Source organism: Eublepharis macularius, chromosome 4 (genome assembly GCF_028583425.1).
Source record: "Eublepharis macularius isolate TG4126 chromosome 4, MPM_Emac_v1.0, whole genome shotgun sequence".
In the NCBI taxonomy this organism is placed as follows: Eukaryota; Metazoa; Chordata; class Lepidosauria; order Squamata; family Eublepharidae; genus Eublepharis; species Eublepharis macularius.
Window position 1 is genome coordinate 45,861,789 of NC_072793.1, and position 23,209 is coordinate 45,884,997.

The 23,209-nt window shown below is 41.5% G+C and overlaps 1 protein-coding gene across 1 annotated transcript in view; it reads right to left on the reverse strand.

Moving 5' to 3' along the window:
• LOC129327573 (dynein axonemal heavy chain 9-like) overlaps positions 1-23,209 on the reverse strand; it is a 262,554-nt gene that overhangs the window by 157,866 nt on the left and 81,479 nt on the right. The window contains exons 32-37 of the mRNA XM_054976327.1: positions 21,510-21,720; positions 20,178-20,305; positions 17,493-17,601; positions 15,770-15,917; positions 13,724-13,898; positions 3,202-3,375 (exon numbers count right to left, since the gene is read on the reverse strand). Coding sequence (XP_054832302.1) covers positions 3,202-3,375; positions 13,724-13,898; positions 15,770-15,917; positions 17,493-17,601; positions 20,178-20,305; positions 21,510-21,720 — 945 coding nt within the window. The remainder of the gene's footprint in view (positions 1-3,201; positions 3,376-13,723; positions 13,899-15,769; positions 15,918-17,492; positions 17,602-20,177; positions 20,306-21,509; positions 21,721-23,209) is intronic.

A 23,209-nucleotide genomic window follows, 5' to 3' on the forward strand; every position in this document is an offset into this window, starting at 1 on the left:
TTCAGCTTTAACCTGCAACTACTGTAGGGGCCTAGGAATTTCCCATGAACCACAAGAAGATCTTGCTGTGTAATGTAGGTCATGCACATACTATATTTCCCTGGGAATCTGTGGAAAGCAGTGGTTCCCAAACATTTTGTTCATATGACCCCATTTAGAGACTTTAATAATCCCATCACCCTAGACAGCAATAAAGCCATGCAGAGTATATTCAACAGCATCACAGTAAATGAATGCTGGTTTTCCCGGGATCCCTTGTGAACTGGGAACATCCTGGCCCAGAAAAAAGAGAACAAAGTACTATTGCAGGGTGCAAAAAATCTGGCTGGCTAAGCCAGGACTAACAGGACTAAGCAGAACAGAAAAGCTGCAGGAGCATGCTTCATGGTAGCTGGATAGGGTTTTCAGCTCTGATTTGGAAAATTTCTGGAGATTTGGGGGTGGAGCCTAGGGAGGGCTGGGTTTGGGGAGGGGAGGGGCCTCAGTGATGTATAATGACATAGAGACCACCCTCCAAAGCAGCCATTTTCTCTGACTTCAGTAGCATAGAAAACAGTTGTAATACCAGGAGATCTCCAGTCACTGCCTGGAGGCTGGCAACCCCAGAGCAGGATTTAAAAACCCATATCCTATACTGGGCTTTTCTAGGATACTACTATGCAATAACATTAGGTGCCTGCAAATATGTATATTATGCATTATTAATCCCTTAAGGTGTGATGAATGCAGTTTTCTCACTGAACTCTGCCATAATTATATTTGTCTAATCTCTAGTAGATGGAACAAGACCTGTTCTAGGCCTCTGCACATAATGTCAAAAAGACCAATGCATAAAATCATCCCACTTACTGAAACTAAAACCAACCACTAAAAACGTCAGCACAGTGTGCGACTGCCATAAAAAAGCTAATGCTATGCTAGGGGTTATTAGGAAAGGGATTGAAAACAAATCAGCCGGTATCATAATGCCTCTGTATAAATCGATGGTGAGGCCTCATTTGGAGTACTGTGTACAGTTCTGGTCGCCACACCTTAAAAAAGATATCATAGCACTGGAAAAAGTACAGAGAAGGGCAACTAAAATGATTAAAGGGTTGGAACACTTTCCCTATGAGGAAAGATTGAGGCGCTTGGGGCTCTTTAGCCTGGAGAAAAGACGACTGAGGGGAGACATGATAGAGGTTTACAAGATAATGCACGGGTTAGAGAAGGTAGAGAAAGATGTGTTTTTCTCCCTTTCTCACAATACAAGAACTCGTGGGCACTCTATGAAATTATTGAGCAGTCGGGTTAGAACAGATAGAAGAAAATACTACTTTACACAAAGGGTGATAAACACATGGAATTCGTTGCCACAGGAGGTGGTGGCAGCTACAAGCATTGCCAGCTTCAAGAGGGGACTGGACAAATATATGGAGCAGAGGTCCATCAGTGGCTATTAGCCACAGGAGATAGATGGTATTCTCTTTGTGGGGAGGTGGTGCTCTGTTGTCTTGGTGCTGGAAGGAAGGCAGTGGGAGGGCTTCTGGTGTCCTGGCCTCACTGACAGTCCTTTAGAAGGCACTGGATTTCTAGCCACTGTGTGTGACAGAATGTTGGACTGGATGGGCCACTGGCCTGATCCAACATGGCTTTGCTTATGTTCTTATGTTCTTATGTTCAAGTTCAGCTAAGAACCACAGATGCCACAGTAAGAGATCTGTGGAGTCTTTTGGTTAAGTAGACTTTGCCTCCCATTGCCTGAAAATGTTTTTGAAACTTCTAAGGGTGTCTTCCACATGGTGATGAGATTTTGTGGCTGCAGTTAAATCCCTAACGGAGCCCCCACGTGGCAGGTTTCTGTGCCCCAGTCCCGAGAAGTGGTCACCCCTCCTCCTTGGGACACCAGAGCTTTTGTAATTTTGTATTAATCAACATAAAAATATCGTTATATCACTATATCATTGTAACAAAAATGTAGCAAATTCTCTAAATTCACAGTTTTCATTTATTAAAAAAGTAAGTAAGTATGTAGCCTCTTCCCTTATGAAATCAGTTTTTTTCTTCTTTTTGAAAAAATGAACGCTAAGAATTCAGAATTCAAAGAATCTGCTACACTGATTTTTATAACAACATATCGCTATAACAATAATCTTGTGCTGATTAAAAAAAATTTAAAACCAAGTGACAGGGGAGGAAACGGCTGGCATGGGGACAGGGGTTAGGGAAGATGGTGGCCATGTAGGCTGGAAAATCTGGATTTACCCACCCATGCAGCAGTGATCTAGGCTTCACTGTGATTTTTTCCAAAACTCTGGAGCAAAACAGGTTTAAGAAAGATCAGGAAAAACCCAAGGAACCTTCTGGAGTGTGAGAGGTGCATACATGGACCATGATACTGTATGGAAGCAGGGTGGAAAAACACTTCCCAAAAGCATTGAACTTAGGGCAAATAATCTCTGTGGAAGTCTGCTAAATTTCCATCAAAAGGAAATAAACAAACAGATGTGAATGGGGATAAGTCAGGTCTCCCAATCCTAAAGGTCTAAACATTTAAAATGATGCCTTGCTTAATGCAAAGACTGGCTTTAAAAAATCAAATATCTGAATTAGTTAGGGTGTTTATTATTTGCAGTCTGAAATCCTGATTATCAGAATGCCCCAAATTCTCTCTCCCCCACTTCTTTTCCCTTCCTCTCTCTCACACATACTTCAATTCACTGCAATAAAGCTGATGCTGTCAGAAAGCAGTTAGAAGTGCACTGTAGCCTCAGTTCCCCCCTTTCTCTGCAACTGTGGAAACTAGAAATACACATCGTGTAAAATGAAGATTCAGTGTCCTGCAATTTCAGTATTTTGGACAGAGCCATCCATCAAGTTTTCACGCAGAAGGGACGATCCAGCACACTCCTTTAAGTGAACAATAACTCCTCACTTCTCAGTCATCATAGCCCAGTCTAAAAGGAGAAGCCGAAGCAGAGCAGCAGGCAGTGCAATAATAATGGGGACAGTATGAACAGCAGAGGCACAGATGACTGGAGCATAGGGAAGGCCCCACGTCCCTGCTAAACAATTACCTGTAAAGCTGTTCTAGCAGGCAAAACATCAGTGTTGTTTTCTCACTTCAGTGCAAATGAACACAAATTAACAGAGACAATGTGTTCACAAATGTCTACCTGGCACCTTTGTTTATTTTACATACAGATAAAGGCAGCCACTTACCTGTAATGGCATTTCTGGATCAAATTCAAACTTGGGGATGAGCTTGGACCACGGCTCAAATTTCTTTGTTTCTGGGTCAATGTAAAAGTCAAAGACTGTTCCTTGGGAAGGAAACTTGATTGTCTTGAACTCCGTCACCCACCATTTACTGAACTCAACTCTGTAGTCTACAAGCTGCCAAACAAAATGTTGAGGAAACAGGTTAATGCACAGAGAACAGTGCAAGCCGGCTAAGTATCTCTCACTTAAATCACCTGCCTAAATGGCGAGAAATTATTCGCTCAGGTTTTTAGCACCACCACCCTAATCCAAGTCCCCTTGGATTAGGGAACAAGTGGTTCCCAAGGAATCACTTCCATAACATCAGATCCTATATCAAAATGTTTTCCTATCATAAACAGTTTTTCTTCTAATTTTTTTCCACATTTCATCTTAGTACACCTAAACAAATAATTATCCATTATGGGAACTGGACAGTGTGAGATCTATCATATATCAACAGACTTGTATATACAATTAGACAAAAGCAAGAGGCTCCCATCAAGCTATGCCAAGTCTTTCTCCATCAATCCCTGCAGGCTTCCAAGTTGTTGTCACCTATCCTTGCCCCTGAGATGCCCAGCAGCTTGGATGCAACATTTTTTTCTATAGATATTTTGGCATTGCAAATCAAACCTTTTCCTACAGATTATTTTCCACAATACTGAGATTTATTAAAGCAGCTAGTAACACCATAATTTTAGTTCACCAATAATCAGCCTAGATACAAGATTATATACCCTTCACAGCAATGTACCTAAGAGCTCTCTCACATGTGAACAGGCTGTGGGATTAGTGAGCTGACTTACTCCTCAAGGAGGCAAAAGAGTCGCTGCTTCTCCTGTTCTCACTGACCACTGCAAAAGTAACACTTCTGCTGCATTATGCTACGACTTGCTGTGTCATCAAATTAACATTTTAATATAGTGTGTAACCAGCACTGAAACAACCCTGTATTTTAGGCAGGCTCTCCGGCACACATGCTTAGGCTCCTGTCTACCAGGGAAGAATTTTTCCATCAAATGACGAGCTTCTTCCATCTGTTCAACCCCATTTCTTGGTGGCTCGGGCCTGAGAACCCGTTCACACATTTCCAAGTCCTCATGGCCATCACAAAGACTCTCCAACAGCCCCAGGAGTTTGATGTGGGGAACTGAATTCCCAGGCACACAGAAGCCTGATGAGTTTGGACCTTGTTGTATGCAGAGAGGGAAGTTGTAATGTGCAAGATAACTCTAAAAAGATGTCTGAAGCAATGAGAGCATTAGAGACACTTGGGAGGCAGCAGTTTCTAGTATCTAGTGATATTGATCACCCGAAGTGTTTCATTTTTGGTGGAATCAACCACTGGCTCCAATGAATCAGCATCCAGTGGCAACCAGGAGGAAGCAACGTCTACTTGGAGACTGGGGTTACAAGACTGGATCTGTTTTGTTTTGTTTTTTAACTCTCTTCTTCTCTGCTGCATTGGTGGTGGATACTTTTGCAAGTTTTATCTTACTAATGTTTTCCAATTTGATCAATGGCGTTGGGTCTTCTCAATTCGTAAGCCACCTTAAGTCCTTATTAGAGGGGGGAAATGGGATAAAACTATTCTAAGGAAAATAAATGATGGTCAGTGGATCAGTTTTTGATTCATCCATCACTTCTCTAGTAATTACTTTCTCTCAGCACTTGATGACCCAACTGCACTGAAAAGCCTTGTGTTTGAGGAGACATATGAAAGCTCAATCTACGACGTCTCGCTCACACATGCAAAGTGATGCAGCAGTCACCAAACAGTCAATATGCATGTGTGGAACAGCCCTCAGACAGTATAGGTAACAGTCTTGGCTCCTACAACTACTCCCCACTCAACTTCCAAGAAGTGCTGCCAAGAGAAATCCGCTTACACTGGGGGCTCTACTCATATGTAGGTCAGTGAATGAAACATACTGAACCTAACATTGCTGCTTACCCAGCCTCTAACTCTCAATGAATTCTGTATGGATTCTTTCACCCAGATTTATTGGCTGCAGACACTTTTCCAATACAGCAAGTCAGCTGAGGCCACAAGTTCATTTCATTGAGGTTATCCAATTTCCATCAGGGAGCTGTGCATGTATGTTTTTGAAAAAAATGACAACTGACCTATACCAACTTCAGACTTTCCTTGGAAATGCTCCAGGGATTTTCTTAGCACACCTTGGCACTGTCAAAAGGATTCTGCAATCCTTTGTGGTTCCCCGGCAGCTAATATAACTGTCATATCAGAATCCACATGGCTGTATTCAAGTGTCCAAATGCACCACTGGTACAACATTCACACAATGCTCTAAAGGTGCTTTGAAGCTCTTCTTTTTAACTAAGAACTACAGACTAAAATTGTCCGAAGTTCTTCCACGGGAAACTTTTGCTGCTCTGATGCCCTTCCTGCTTCCCCAACTGCCTTTTTATCATCAAGATTTCTACTAGTTCTATTTAAAAGACTGTAAATACAAACCAAATAATAATTTGAACTCTAGAATAATTATCTCTCTGAATCATACTAAAGATAGGAAATGATTATTCCTCTCTCAGAATAATTATACTATATCTTTAGTATAAGTCAGAGAGTTAATTAAACTAAGAGTTTACACATATTGTTCAAATCATTTGGTTTGTATTTCTAATCACCTTATCTCACTCTTTTAAATGTAATGTATAGCTTCATTAATAGTCAACATCTCACTGAACTGTATATAAGACATATGGATTAATTTGTTGATAATCGTGAATCAAGAACACTGGAAAAACAACAGGCTACCAGAAAGAGCAGCCAGACACAAGAAGAGAGAAGAGTGGAGAGAAGACGAGGAGAAAATGGCTCTGTTTCACTCTAGAATAATGTTAAACTGGAGGAATTCAAGCAACCCACACAGCCATAGTGATGATCAATTTCTGCTTCTTAAGTAATGGAGGCTTGCTGGATTTTAATGCTTCCACCACTCTCCTCTGCTTTTTAGAGAGAAACCTGGCTGCTGCCCACCTATCAGCCTGCAGTAGTGGGAAGGCATTCATATTGTTTATTCTGACATTTCAGCAGCAAAAGGTCAGAACTAAGGGCAATTTCTATGGTGAGCAATAAACAGATTTTATATTGGATCATTTTTCACCAGATCTTTGCTTGTTCTTATTCAGACTACAGCACTTCAGATCTTTTGCTCTGACATTTTCAGAGAAGCCAAGGAAGAAACATGGAGTTCAGTGTCAAAAGCAACATTGCAGAAGCAGAGTTTGTCTTCAGGAGGCCAGAACACTCCTGAAGCAAACATGGATGCTTTCAGGGCATTTACCACATACCGTTAGCCCTGAGGGAGCAAGAACTCACCAGGGGACCTGGAAAATTCCTCAAGGAGAAGAGGGATATCAGTCCATGACTCTCAAGTAAAATGGTTCTGTCATTATAAATAAATTCAAATAAATTCCTGACTTGTCTTGTTGACAACTTCATTTTTCAGAGAGGGAAACAAGGGGTTCTGCTATCTTGGACTTGATACTCACCAAAAGGGAAGAACTGGTTGACGAGGTGAAAGTAGAGGGCACTCTGAGTAGCACTGACCATGTAATTTTGGAACTTACAGTCTTGGGGAAGGGAAAAGCTGTACATAGTCAGACATATAGGTTGGACTTCAGGAAAGCAAATTTTAACAAACTGAAAGCTATGCTCGGTAGAATCACATGGTCAGAAAAACTTAAAGAGAAGGGAGTTCAAGAAGGGTGGGAATTTCTTAAAAGGGAAATATTGAAAACAGTCACAAACTATTCCTATGAGAAGGGAAAACGAGAGACATTTGGGGCACCACGATTTAAGAAGGATATAGACAAGCTGGAACATGTCCAGAGGAGGGGTCTGGAGACCAAGTCCTATGAGGAAAGGTTGAAGGAACTCGGAATGTTTAGCCTGGAGAGGAGACAACTTAGAGGTGATATGATAACCATCTTCAAGTACTTGAAGGGCTGTCATATAGAGGATGTCACAGAGTTGTTTTCTACTGCCCCAGAAGGTCAGACCAGAACCAACGGCTTGAAATTAAATCAAAAGAGCTTTCGGCTAAACATCAGGAAGAACTTCCTGACAGTTAGAGCAGTCCCTCAGTGGAACAGGCTTCCTGGGGAGGTGGTGGGCTCTCCTTCTTTGGAGGTTTTTAAGCAGAGGCTAGATGGCCATCTGACAGCAATGCTGATTCTGTAAAACTGGGGAGATCATGAGGGGGAGGGCAGAATGGGCTACATCAGTGCTTAGTTCTCATGGCCTTCTTAAATGCCCAGTGTAATGCCAATCACCACCTTGGGGTCAGGTAGCAATTTTCCACCGGTCAGTTTGGCTAGGGATCCATCTTCTGGGCATGAAGCAGGGGTCACTAGGGTAGTCTGGGGGCGGGGGGGGGGTAGTTGTGAATTTCCTGCATTGTGCAGTGGGTTGGGCTAGATGACCCTAGAGGTCCCTTCCAACCCTATGATTCTATGATTAAGCAACCATGTATCAGAAGAGTGTTTGATACAGAACCCAACTATATCAATTGATGAGGCAACTAAACGTATCTTCATAGTAATCTCAATGGTTGCAAAACTAGCACTGACAGAAATGTGTTCTAGCCATCTATTGCTTCAGTTTGAAATAGCCAATTCCTCTCCCTCTGTGAAAATCTACCACTAATAATAATTTGAGAGAAAACAGACTGGCTGTTTGAAGTCCAGAAAGTATGGGGAGTTCTTCCTCACTATTCTAGCGCAAACTTTACTAAGAGAATACACAAGACTACCATATGTGGTAACTAATCCAATTAATCAAGTATCCTGACAGAGATTCAGTGATGGAAACAGGTACTCCTTGAAACTGTGAGTGTGCTTATATAGAATAATTATTGTGAATAAAAATAAAACTGGCAACCAGCTACAAACTGAGAGTGAACATTTCCCTTCTTTACTTCTGTCCTTTGAAATAGGTGAATGTCAACTATAATGCAATACAGTGCTTAATTCCAAACACAATGGACTAAATAGAAGCTCTGGTACTTCTATGTCTTACAACCTGTGACAATCTACAAAAGAAGCTCCCGCACAAAAAGCATGACCCTTCCACTACAGTGTTGAGAACATTACTCTGTACACAACTCTATCATGTGGCCACAGTCTACCTCAACACTGAAATGAACAGAAAAGTTGGCAGTCATATATGAGTTTCATATGCACATCTTTGCAGAACTTTGGAAAAGGCTGCCTCCCCTCTGGCTTAGTTCAGACATAATGTGAAGCCATGGTTTATTTTAATTTAATTTTCCCTTACCTGTGAGTCCCACCCCACTTTGTAACTGACTAAAGTGGTTAATCAACTTCAAATTATGATTTCAGATCATGGTTTGATGCTCTCTAACTAATCATAGTTGGCACTTGGCAGACCAGCCCATGTTCAGACGATAACAGTAACCATTGTTAGTTTATTTAAACCATGGTTTCACATGACATATAAACCGAGTTCCCCCCACTACCACTATACACACACACACACACACACAAAACTTGCTGGCTAAACAACTGACATTCGTGATTTGGTTTGTAAAACAACTGTGATTAAGATGTTATCATCTTCCACTGATCACAATTCTTAATACTGTATACTAATGCCCTGTGTGTACTGCAGGCTGCTTCATTAAGCTGAGGACTTGTCCGTTTCATCAGTTGATCAGCTAAGAACAGGTCTGTTTCCTCAACTGATCTGCTGAGGTCTGGTCAGTTTCATCCATTGATCAACTACAGACAGGTCAGTTTCCTCAGATGATTGGCTGAGGAAACGGAAAGTATTTTTGTTTTTAAATGCAGTAACTTTGCAATGTTTCAACACTGTTATTTTAAAAAAATAAAAAATGGATTTACTTATAATAACAACAACAACAACATTCAATTTATATACCACCCTTCAGGACAACTTAATGCCCACTCAGAGCTGTTTACAAAGTATGCAATTATTATCCCCCCAACAAAACACCCTGTGAAGTGGGTGGGGCTGAGAGAGCTCCTAGAAGCTGTGACTGACCCAAGGTCACCCAGCTGGCTTCGAGTGGAGGAGCGGGGAATCAAACCCGGCTCTCCAGATTAGAGTCTCGCACTCTTAGCCACTACACCAAACTGGCTCTCTGAGGTCAGTGCACACACAACAAAATTTTTAGTCCATTCTTAAAATTTCTCTTAGTCATATTGCAGCTGATAGGCTTAAGAAACTTGCAAGTTTTTTTTTAAATTCACCAATAGAACACATTTAAAAAAATAAAGAAAAAACTGGATTGGTTACTGTTCAACCAATCAGAACAGAGCAGGATAAAGAAATAAAATATTGTGCAAAAAAGCCCTGGTTTGACTTTGCTGACAAAAAAAAACAGCAGCGTATGTGCACAGGGAGAAAAACTGCAGAAAACCTGGAGGGAAATCGACTCTGCAGCTAATGTAGCCTTTTACCATAAAGAATGCAACAAAACCTGGGAAGCAGTTTGGAGACTGAATCAGGTTATTTTGACCATGCATGCAGAACTCTGGGGAGAAATTGATGCAGTATGGGGCCAGAACTGATGAAAAAGCCCAGTATGGGAAAGTTCATATTTCCAAATTACTTATTTAAGTCAACCTTGGCTGGGGAGATGAAGTCTTAACTCCAGTTTAACTCCTCTGGCCTTATTCCACATTCTTGGAAGCAGATTATTATAGTTCCTATATTTTAAAAAAATGACTCCCTCTGATCTGCCATGATACTGCCTGATTAGCCTGCTCTCTTGCATAGGAAAATTATACTCTTTTTTATTTGTTAAATCTTTTGTTGGAATGGATTGAATCTACCAACATTTTAGGGTGGGAGCAAATTGGTTTCAGAAGAGGATGCTTCACCTTGGACCACTTTCTGATGCTCTCCCATCTAACTGAGAATAGATCTCACTCCCCCAAGGTGTTCTTTTTGTAGGGTTTATGGATCTCAGAGTTTATTTCCAGAACCAGACTTGACAATAAATTAAGGAAATCTATTATTGATAAGCAGTTATTGTGGTTGACTGAAAATCTTCATGCCGGCCAGAGTGCTCAGGGCGGCTGTAACATCAAGGATAGCTTGTCTATAAGCTCCCCGATTGACAAGGGAGTTTGGCAAGGATGTTTATTAGCCACTTTTTAAATTTATATTTCTGCTTCTCTTAGTAAAAACTGTCATCCTCCTTGTTTAGCTAATCAAGAGATTCCACTCTTATTATATGCAGGTGATACAGTTTTGTCTCACTCCCGCACTGGGCTTCAGAGATAATGAACCAATTTTGCTAATTTATTGCTAATTTTTTGCTAATTTATCCAAATGTCTAGAAATTATAGCAAATGTAAAATATTACTGTTATATAAGAAAAGTGTCCCTGTATAGCAATGGTCTATTGACAGAATTCAAATTCAACAAGTGAAAGAGTACGTGCATCCTGGGATACTTTTTTCTCACAATCTGTTTCATTAGAAAACGATGTTGAAGAAGGTGAGACTTTGTACTAATGATATATTAAAATTTTAGCTATCATGGGGGGGGCATTATATTCCCACGGCAATTCAAGTTTTTAATTTGAAAATTATTCCTATTTGCTCTTCGAGGTGGTTCCTTGGATTCAATTGATAAATGAATCTTCTGACCTTTAATTTTTTTTCTTTGTAAACTGACTAATGTTCCTAAATGTGTAGCTAGAGTGTCATTAGGAGCTGAATTCGGTCAATTATCCTTACAAGTTAGACCTTGGCTAATGGCCTTTTGTTTTGATTCTAAAACGTTCTTTGGTGATTCTGGAAACTTAGGATTGATAAAAGTAGATTATTTTACACCTTGGATCAAGGCACAGCAGCTTAAGGCATGGTGTCCTAGCATGGGACCCAGCAGCTCTGTTCACGGCATGGCGGGGGGGGGGGGGACCCAGATTGCAGCTAACCTAAGGCACCAGAAACCCTTGGTCCAGCCATGATTACATGCAGCCATTAGTACATGTAAGCTTCCCCAATGGGGAAAACCATGGCTCCTTGTGGCATTTTCAGGTTGGGAAAATTGCATAAGGGCACAAGGCTGAAGCCCTGTTTCCTCTCACCTTGTTTGCAATCTAAACTGGTACCCTATGTTTCCAGCCCTGAGTTTCCAGCATGGAACTCCAGGTGCGTATCTTATGAAAGTGCTCATGGTGGCCATATGAACTTTATACCATGTGAATTAGCCCTTAGTCTGAACAGCAAGGCATGTTTCTTTACACTGCCAGAAGATGCTGACAGTCAGTAGTTTTAGGTGGCTTTTTAAAAGGCTCGAACAAAATCACAGAAAGAAGATAACTAACTTTAGCAACAAAAAGAGAGAGAGAGAGAGAGAGAGAGAGAGAGAGAGAGAGAGAGCCTTCCATATGAAATGGAATGAAGATACTACCCCTATCCTATCACTCGAGCAAAGGTTTGTTTGTTTGTTTATTGTTTATTAAAAAGTTTATACCCAATCTTTCCATTTGGTTCAAGTCTGAAGCCTTCCTCCAGTCTAAGGAGGGATTGGACTCTCACTATATTGTAAAAAAACCAAGACAATGAATAGATTAATAAAAATAACAAAGAGTGTGTGCTTTGCATATCTGTAGTTGACTCTTCTTGTAGGGTGAACATAATCAAAGGACTCAACAATCAGAAGCAAGCAGGACACTGGCCATCTTGATTCATCTTACAGAGGCGACATGAGGCATTAGCTGATGGGGAAAAAAGGAATCCTGAATATCCTTCTCCATTACAAATTCCACCCACAAGTAAACCATGTAGCAACAGAAACGCTGATCATTACCAAGGCCTGTCATCAAAAACAGAGAAAATGAATGAGGAAAGAGCTGCAGGCCTGCATTAATTATACGAAATGCTATATTAATGACAAAACAACAGAGGTGAAAAATAGGATTAAATAAGTAATTGGATAATAAAACTAATTAAGATGCAGAATTAAAAATGGAAAAGAAAGCATCCTTTCTTCCCTCCTGCCATGGCACCAATCAAAAGTTATGAAGAATAAATTCAGTTCCCCTGTGCCCACGAGGAGCTGTTTTGAAGGCAGCAGAACCAGCGGAGGAGAGGGGGCTTTGGAAGTCCCAGATTTGTCAAAAAGAAAGGAATGCAAACAACCCTTCCCCCCTTCTTCCCAGAAAGAGCCCTCTGGACCTGCTAATTCAAACATGAATGCAACTGTGGCTCAAAACCAAATGACACACAAAGGAACTTCTCCATTCTTTTTCCAGACCATTTTTTTTAGAGGGGAGGAGCCTTGAGATTTTAGCTAAGGTTGCCACTCTGAAAGTGTCCCAGCATTTAACACAATCATCTTCCAGATATGCCTCAAAATGTCCCCAGATATTGGTAACTGTTTTGAAAAGATGAGACAAAGAGAACACCTGCAATGCTTAATGCAATTCATAGTTGAGTGAAACTAATCCAGGGTAAATTGGGAAGCCCCCAAAGAAGCTCTACAAACCAAGCCAGCACCTGCCGAGCTGTATGCTGGAACCACTGATACTTGTAATGTCTCGCCTCTCTGCTAAGAGAAGTGATGTGTCCAGTCCTGAGTGCTAAATCCATGCCATCTGGTTCCTGAAATTGACTGGAATCTATCCACTCATTTTGAGAATGGCAGGCTGGCTCTGGTTTCCTGGCTGCAGAAGGTTGCAGATAAAAGCTGACGGTTTTTTAATATTTTCATCTCTCAGGTAAACTGGCAATTACAGGTTGGACAGAGATTTTTTTTACACACTAGACCAATGGCACTAATATCTAATGAAATCTCCTGGATTTGTCTAAGCTGGAAAGAATCCTAAAGTGAAGATGAGCACTCGGTACCTCCAAAAGTGTGGCATTTGCCCATCTGACAGTTGTCATTTAAGAAAGAAAGCAAGATGTGAGCCCAGCAAATTCCTTTTATAGAAGCCATGGTATCCACTCAAGGAAACCCTGAAGCACATTGTCAGGTCCCTTCTACAATGCTCTTTCCACTTATGAGCCCATAATATGACTGCAAGTCTAGAGTTGCCAGCAAATTTTGTCAAAAACAAATTTGGGGTGAATTTGAAAGTTCCTGCTGCAACCAAAAGGTCTAAGGAAACCTGCAGGGAGCTAAGAGCGTTTCAATAAAACTAGCCTCCAAATGTCTTCAGGGCTCTTTTTTCATGAAGGGATTTCTCCCACAGGGTGGAGTTGCCCTGGCTCCATCCCAATTAGGGGCCAGCTCTTACTTCCTGATGATTACAACATGACACAAAGCAAGTTCCTATTACACTATGGGTTTCTCCATTTTGGGGGTGTTTGTCAGTCTCTTATTGGGCGGGGGGGGGGGGGGGTGTCTGTGTTCTCCAAGAAAAAGGCATAGGCTTTTTGTCACAGATGCTACTTTAAAAATGCAGGGCTAAATTAATTAGCACTGATGCCAGTAGAAATATCTTCTTACCTGGTCTTGGAACAGAGCACCACCAAAAGCCCAGACAGCAGCAAAAACAAAATAAAGTTCATAGAGTTCTTTGGGGCAGTCGGGAGGGGTATTTTCCTTGGTTAGGAGGCATTCAAGGAGGTAACACAACATCTGAACCATGCTTTGCTCAGGAACTGGAATAATCTTCTTAAATCTATAATGGCAGAATTGAAAACGTATGAAGTTTAATTGGATTTAGCATGACGACCATTTAACAATGTGAGAAGATAGGCATATAAATCCTCTTTCAGAACATTAACTTTTTTTTTTACTTTCATTGTGTATATCTTTCTTATCCACTGCTACAGAGACAAGTGAAATACCAGCACACAGCCAAGTAATAACTGTAATCATAAGTTTGAGCCATTCTAAAACTTTGATCCTTTTCAAAGAAGTGAAATGGAAGCCTTGCTAAGGGCATTGATTTGCCAAAAATGCAATGAGTTCAGAAGTGGTCAAATAACAGAGTAATAAAATAAGCCCTTTCATCTCATATTTTACATGGGCTTAGGCTACATTTACAGATATGTGAAGCCGGAAGAGCCCTGCAGTTTGCTACAAAATAATTATAGTTATTGCAAAGGATGGCTCTACAAAATATACTCGTCTTGGAACCATATGCTGCTCATCCTGAGAGCACCACGTAAAATATACACAGAGTATCAGAATGCCCTTTTCCTCTTTGCTGGTCACTATTTGTGCTTGTAATACAACTCCACTGACTATCAACTGTGAAAACTAGTTGCATAGCTGCTAAAATCTTTTCCTTTCCAAATCTTTTTCATTTGGCTTACTTGTAACCCCTCATGCCCCATTGTGACCCTGAGGGCCCTGTGTGAAAACAAAAACCATTTCAAAACGTTTAATTTGGAAAAGCTAGTCACAGATCCTTCAACTCTGTAAGAATGTTGGAGAAGACTTCCAGAACCCTTCCGCTTCTTGCTAATCACTGCTCTGAGGTTCTATTCTCTTAACCACTGGATGTTTACTTAAACACAAGAAAAGTGCCTGAAAAGCCTGCATATACTGGCCTCATTCTATGGGCTGCTAGCAGTGCATATGTTCTCCACATGCAGAAGTAATCTTTTGGCTACAAAGGTCATTTTTTAAACACTGTGTTTGCAAGACTGTGCCAAACTGAATCCTGTGTAGGGTAGGTAAGGTGTGTGTGTGTTATGTGCTGTCAAGTCGTCTCCAACCTATGACGACTGTATGAATGAAAGACCTCCAAAATGTTCTATCATTGACAGATTTGCTCAGATCCTGCAAACTGGAGGACGTGGCTTCTTTTATTGAGTCAAGCCATCTCGTTTTAGGTCTTCTTCTTTTCCTGCTGCCTTCCACTTTTCCTAGCATTGTCGACTTTTCCAGAGAATCTTGTCTTCCCATGATGTGACCAAAGTACGACAGCTTTAGTCTTGTCATTTTAGCTTCTCAGGAGAATTCAGGCTTAATTTGATCTAGTTCCCACTTATTTGTCTTTTGGGCTGTCCATGATATCCAAAAATCTCTCCTCCAGCACCACATTTCAAATTAATCAATTTTCTTCCTGTCAGCTTCCTTCCTGTCAGGTAGTTAAGGTAGGTATACAAATAATCAACTGGCCACAGTTGGGACTACAGCACAACTTATTATGGAAACAGACCCTACATTCTATAGAGTAACCTTGTGTTGTAAGACTTTTTCTGTCACCAGTATAGTACTTCTAAACATCTAACAGTACTAGAAAATCCTACTGACAAATCATCATTTATTACCTACCATACCTCCAATGGCTTTAGAACCGTTTACATACCTATGAGGTTCCCCTTGAAGACAGGCATTCTTCACTCATTCCCACTCAACAATACTGAACAAGCAACCATACGAGGGAAGTTGGAGGACACAATGTAAGAGGAGGAAACAGTTGCAAACAAATGGGTTTTAACGTAAACCATCAAAGACCCAAATGGAATACACCTAGAGTAAACAAATAATATAAATTTTTGACTGTGCAAACTCACTCTCAGTTCTGTTTCACTGTACCTGGTTCTAAGAGTGTCCAGACAAACTGGCAAATACTTGTCAAACAAAATGGTTAAGTTAGCTCTCTCTGACTGGATTTCTCGTTTGTCGATCCAACTGCTTGCAGGAGGATTCCAGCCCAGATCAGCTGGATTGATGTAAAGGATCCCTAGAAATACAAAGTATCAAAGTTAGCTATAAAGTTTTCCCTTTTTCATAGCTAAATTATGGATTAATAACAGGAAATGATGGCATGTGGTTGTACAGAACCTTAAGAGCACATGAAGTTTTCCATTTTGTTCATGATTTATTTTGGCCCAAAAGCTAATGATTGTTTCCTTCTTCACTGTGTACTAAAATACCCAAGCAAAATTGTCAGCTGCCATTCTCCTGGCAGTCAAGGTCAATTAAGATAAGCCTCACAGGGAATGGAGATAGATCAACAAGGTCTGAGGTGAGAGGCATAATTATAGTTTGGCAAGAGGTCCAGACCAACACCGTAAACATCCCTTTGGTGACTTTTTCACTCACAGAGTACTTGTGAAATTTATTGGCCCAGTGAAAACCACTAGTTTACTCAGCCTCACAACTAGATTAGATAAATAACAACAACAACAACATTCAATTTATATACCGCCCTTCAGGACAACTTAACGCCCACTCAGAATGGTTTACAAAGTATGTTATTATTATCCCCACAACAATCATCCTGTGAGGTGGGTGGATCTGAAAGAGCTCTGAAAGAGCTGTGACTGACCCAAGGTCACCTGGCTGGCTTCAAGTAGAGGAGTGGGGAACCAAACTTGGTTCTCCAGATTAGAGTACTGCCACTCTTAATCACTAAGTCATACTGGCTCTCCGTGGAGGATAGTTCTATCAATGATTGCCAGCCTCAATGACTAAACAGAACCATGTTCAGAGACAACATCTCTCTGAATACCAGTTGGTGGGGGGCAACCAAATGGGGAGGCTTTGGCTTCCATGCCCTGCTTGTAGACCTTCCAAGGGCTTCTATTTGGTCACTGTATGAAAAAAACAGGCTGGGACTAGATGGACCACTGACCCAGCATGGCTGCTGTTATGTCCTTAGAGGCAGGAACAGCAGTCATATCAGTATGACTAATGGCAAAGCAGCAATGACAGGTCTAGAGAAAGTAAGAAGCAGGCACTGCAGAGCTTGGTCCTTCCACTGCAGAGTTACTACTACTGATGAGACAAAGCTTATCTATTTCCAGCTGCATTCTGACTGGCTTCTCCCTACCAAGCTGCCCCAAGCTGTTCCTAGAATAGCCACTTACAGGATGGTGCTGTGGCTCACATAACACCTGGATTGTTCACCTTGCTCACAGCTGTTGTGCTCTTCCTACCTTTTTCAAGTATGTATAATAAAGACAGCTGTTCCCTCCACTATCTTTGGACTCAGTGTTAGTGATTCTTGTTGCAGAACCTGAATCCCTGTGCCAGAAGCAAGCACAAGCTTAATATAATGTAAAAACAGGTAGAAATATATGAATAAAAAGGTGCCCATATGCCCTTAGTCACCACTGCATGGATCATCAGACTTTTCTGGCTAAGAAGCAACAGGCTTGGATACATGCTAGGCAATCAATATGATGCTAAATTACATGTTGCAAAAAAGATACACACTGGACGCTCCCTTGAAAGCCTTATGCTATAGATAACTCTGTTCACTTCCTTACAAAGTCAAGGGAAATTCCACCTTCTTTCTCCTTCTCCCATCTACCTGCTCTGGAGACAGTTGCTGGGGTGGCAGTCCGTAGGTGACTGATCTCAAATAGCAGCCTCATAGTGGGGTTGAGAGGGATCCTTTCATTGCTTGCTAGAGTCAGCACCTGCAAAGGGGTGGATGCGGTCAGGCTGGAAACAAAAAGAACGCTGGGAATGGCAATGTTTGCCCAGGTCTGTATCTTCTATGCATCACCAACATTCTTTATTTAATGGGTTTTTAAAACTTCCTCCATTGTATCCCTGGTTTCCAAAGGTATGAGATTAATGCTATCTTACATATAAATGAATCAGATTCAGAGTGTTGGTTCTTACCTTTAAAGCCCTGAGCGGGTTGGGACCGGCATATCTTCGGGACCGCCTCTCCCTGTACGTTCCCCGGAGATCGCTTCGATCAGCGAATAAATATTTACTTGTGGTCCCCGGCCCTAAGGAAGCCCGCCTCGCTTCAACCAGGGCCAGGGCCTTTTCAGTCCTGGCCCCAGCCTGGTGGAACGCTCTGTCAATGGAAACCCGGGCCCAGCAGAACATATTATCATTCCGCCGGGCCTGTAAGACAGAGCTGTTCCGCCAGGCGTTCGGTGATTGAAGGGGGCGGCGCCATGTCAGCCTCCCACCTTTGGGGTGGGGGAGGGTTCTCCCCACCACTGCACTTTGTTAATTTGTTTTATTGTTTGTATATTGATTTTAGTTCTTGTTTTTATCGATTTTAACTGTTCACCGCCCAGAGCCCCTGGGGATGGGCGGTATATAACTTGAAATATAAATAAATATAAATAAAATATTATACCCTTTGTAGAAATGTGAGTTTTGCCACTTGGGAACGCATGCAGTAGTTAGTTTTCTTTTTCTGGAGAGAGGTTTAGTGGTCCCCCTAGTTCATCACGTCCCCCAACAAAATCTTTCTCCGCTCCAGCCATTCTTTTCAGAGCTAGGATTAGCAGTCAGCTATGCTGCAACTGGAGGAAATGGAAGAGTCCATCCTTTTCACTAGCCCACTGAGAACAAGCCAGCTGCTACTGTACTGACCAATGTCTCCTAGACTTCTCTTTTTACTGCATAAAGTATCTAATAGCTTATGTAATCTTCTGTGATGGACAAAGTACAGTATAAACTAGAGTAAATTAGCAGAACCGAAACTCATAAATGCAGATAGATTCAGATGGGTAGCCTTGAACGGTAAAAAATTAGATGACAAATGCAGTTACATATAAGAAATATTTCCTAGTCAGGAAACTATGATTTTAAGAAAATCCACAAAAGAATGATGACCAATGCTGCAACCCCATAAGCAAGAAATAACAGAAGAAACATTGTTCCTGTTCCTACAGGAACCCCACAATGGATAGCTGCCCTTTTACTGGAACAGTCTGTCTGGGGCTATCAGGAAGCCCCCCCCCCACACGTGTTCCACAAAATGTGCAAAACAGAATTGCTCAGAAAGGCATTCTGGTAGAGGAGTAAAGCGGCAAGCTGTGATGCTATGGATCAGCTTGTAAGGTGACTTCTATTATTTATACTGTATTTATGTAATTTGAAATGTTGTACTCCACCCTGAGCCCGCCTGGTGGGGAGGGCGGACTAAAAATCTAATATAATATATAATAAATAAATAAATAAATAAATACATAAATAAATTTTAGGGATAACATGTTTTTTCTTCCAGCCCCAGCCCTACTGTACTATATTGTTTTACTAGGAATACCTGCAGCTGTATACCACTCTTCTAGACAGATTCATACCTCACTCAGAGCAGTGAACAATGTCAGTATTATTATTATCGCCACAATACAGCTGGGGAGCTCAGAGTGAGGGGAGTGGCTTACCTACTGAGCACTCATGGCAGTGGTGGAATGGAAACCAGCAAAGTCCCAAATTACAGCCCAACCATTTAACCACTATGCCACAGCAGTAATTTGCCTTTACACTCAAATATTATCATTCAAATGTTATCGTATTTTGTAATCGGCTTACCGATTGACTGAACAGTTTTACTGTACTTAGCCTTGCCCGGTGCCTGCTTATGGAGGGCAAACTCCTGGCAATTTACACCTCTGCCTGCCAATAACCAGCTGAGGTAGGCCAGGGAAATGGGTATGGGTGAGCTAGCATTCCTGGCCAACGATATCACTTCCAGCATGACCCAGAAATGGCAGTGTGACACTAAGGCAGATTCTTTAACACTCATCCCAAAACATAGTTCCAGCATGATGCCATTGCTTCTGGGTTACACCGGGAGTGACGCCATCAGCTGGGGGACACCAGCACACACACACACACACTGGTAAGACCAGTAAGTTCCCGCTGCCACCCTCCCACCCTCTGCCAGTTGTGAGAGAGGACCTGACAATCCTGATCGTACTCACTCCATGCATCCCAGTAAGAAAAGTGGACTATAAATTAAAATAAATAAATAATGCTGACTGCAAAAGTATTCCTTGCACTGTATAAATAGACACAACTCACAAAAGATCAGGTTCTCTGGGTATAATTTTTCTAGAGTTTCTTAGTCCCTGCAATTGTGATGTGGAAAAGTTCTGTTTCTTTAAGAAAAGTCTGTTATGAAGTTTTCCAATATCAATTGGATTTCTACAGTTGCCAAAGCTTAGTGTGTACATTTTAGCAAAAAAACCAGTGTCCTATGTACTGAAGAACACATATTGTCTTTGTGCCTGTGTTTTACCTTATTATCATCCATGACAGTATTGAGAGACTCAATCCACATTGGATCAATATCACCATCCAGCACAATCCATTTGGGGCCATCGTGTGTAATATTGGCCAAGTCTCTCATGATCGATGAGAACAATCCTAAAGAGATCACAGGGAGACAAGTGGGATGCTCAGAAGGCCCTCTAGGCTTTCTTTAATAACTTTCAAGGAATTTATTCAGCTTGCACACAAACAAGCAAGGCAAAGACTAAATGCAACTTGCTATATCTGATAATTACAAAACCAACAAGTAATGAATGAATGTGATCAAACAACCTCATTGAAAATAATCCCATGCCACTTAATACAGCTCAGGACTATTAAGGAAACAAAAGCAAAGTCCTAAAGTGCCACTTAGAAATAAGAACAGTTTTGAAATGGGTGAAGATCAATAAACTGAACCCCACTCCAGACTAAGGTGCTTGTTGTTCAGTAATATACTCCAGCCAAGGAGGAAGCACTTAGTTTATTGCAGATAGAGATAACCTAATTTAGCAGATTTGCAGCTTGTAGTGCTATCAGATCCATACCTATAGACGGGGCTGGGGGCATAGATCTCTTTGCACCACATAGCGCTTTTAAGCAGCTTCAGCCAGTGCACTAGCTATGTCCTAGAATACTAAGGTTGGGAAATCCCACAGTGCAAGGATGGTGCCAGAAAAGCTCCAAATCCCACAGCTAATTGCACAAGCCAAATTAATCCACAGAGAGGTGTGACCAGGCAACATAACCTGACAACAAATATGGTCTCAGGCTGCAGGTAAGAAGTTCCATTCTTCTCACCTCAGGAGCTAATGGAACATTCTGTAGCCATCCCACACTTCCCCCAAATTAAAGAGGCCACATCTGCTCATAGTCACATTTCAAAGGCCCCATTTTAGCCCCAGAAGGAGATTATGCATTTCCAACGTATTTGTCTTTTGAAGACGTTGAACAATTGGGAGTGTAGGGTAGGAGGAAACAGTTAACACATGCAAGGAAATTAAGAAGATAAAAGTGTCTCTGGAGAAGCCTGCATGAAAGTTCAGATGAGAAAAGTGTGCAGAAACAACAGCAGCCCTATTGCACAACACACCAGAGGGCCCCAGAGTTATTACTTTCCATGAAAGCTTCATCTAAGAAAACAGAAAAAGGCAGAGACGTGCAAAAGAAAAAGCTCTGTGTGATGAGAAAAAGCTCTGTGTGATGAGAAAAAAACTCAAATTTACTATGAACTCTCAAAGCAAATATTTTGGGCGATCGGCAAGTTTAATTTTAAAAGTCCTCTCATACTGGGTTTTCAAAGATGTGAAATTGTTCTTACCATCCTTCCACTCTCTCGTGGCAGGGTTGATGATGCCAAAAAGTTCATCGTTGGTGACTGCTTTGGGATTAAGATCTGTCCAAACGGGCCGCCGCTTCATGATATGGTAAGTCTTGTTCAGGGACTTTAGCACCTGGGATTTGCCTGTGCCGGCATTGCCTACCACAAAAACAGAGTGGCGAACAGCCAGGAGCTCCTCAAGCTGCACAATCTGCAAGAACAGTCCATGAGAACTGGATACCACATTATGAACAAAGCAGGCATGTCATGTCCTACTTTACTAACCACACACAGGGCTGTCCTAACACACCTTCAGAATAATATACACACAAGTCTAAGGCTGAAATCTCACATTCCAATATAATTCCGCACAATCTGTTGCCAACAAATTAATAAAGAAAATGATTTCTTGTAGCAGGAAATACAAACAGCCGCACATTAGGGTAAATAATTGCACTGAACCGAGGGATACCGTTGTTAAACTAACATCAACTTTACTGAGGGCAAAAGTATATTTAAATAATTCTAGCCAATGATCTGGCTTAGAGCCGCTAATTCGCATAATTTAAAAGAGATACAAAGGTCAGACTGATTATTCCCTTGAGATCTGACAGTGACATTCCTTAGAATTATATATATATCTTCCCCATGTGATTTGTACCTGATTGAACCACAAATAGCTTGTGTAATCTATCCTATATCCTGCCTAATCAGTGTTCATGCCTGTATTTTTAGTGTGGAAATTACAACCTTATTAGAGGCACCAGTCCTCACAGAATGGGGTAGGTTAACATTTTACAACGTCCCTCAGTCCTGGCAGCATTCCCACTGCTACTGGGGTGTTCGGTTAAAATAAAATTACATTTCCACATTGCTACTTATTTACCTTGCCTGCTAATATATCTTGTCCGCAATTCCAAAAACACTTTCCTGGGAGTACGCCCCATTAAATATAATAGGACTTATTTTTGAGTAACTTCTTTAGGATTGCTTCCTTGACCTGGTTCAAGATTTTAATTGCTTCCAACGTTCCACTTTCTCCGTTACAGTGATGGAAATGCTTTTCTGAATACCCAGCTCCAACTACTGTGCTCCTGAAAAATGACTGCTGTGCACTTGTAACTGAATTTGCAACATCTAATCCATAATTTAGGGATAACAATCTGGATCTGAACAAAATAACTTGGGTTGAGTGCGAGCCAATGGTTATAGCACTGAACATATGTAGCAATGGTCCTAGTTGTGAACTGGGCTTTCCCCATAAGAAATACCAGGAGACCCAGTGTGGTGTAGCGGCGAGAGTGGCAGATTAGGATATGGGCAACCCAGGTTCAATTTCCTGCTATGCCATGGATGGTCTCTGGGTGACCTTGGGCCTGTCACACATTCTCAGCCTAATCTACCTTACAGGGTTGTTCTGAGGGGAAAATGGAGGAGGGAAGAATAATGTAAGCTGCTTAGGGTACCTATTGGGAAGAAAGGTAGGGTATAAAAGAAGTTTAAATTTTTTTAAAAATTTAAAAATCAGCTGCAGTGGTTATTTCTAGTACCTCTCACTCTGTGGAACAGGAGAAACAGACTAGGGTTGCCAGTCCCCTGCTGGGGGTGGGGGATCCCCCGCTCTCACCCTCCACCCTCTGCCCCTGCTTACCTGGCCAGTGTGGGGGGGGGGGAATGTGCCTCCCAGGGCATGCTCCCAG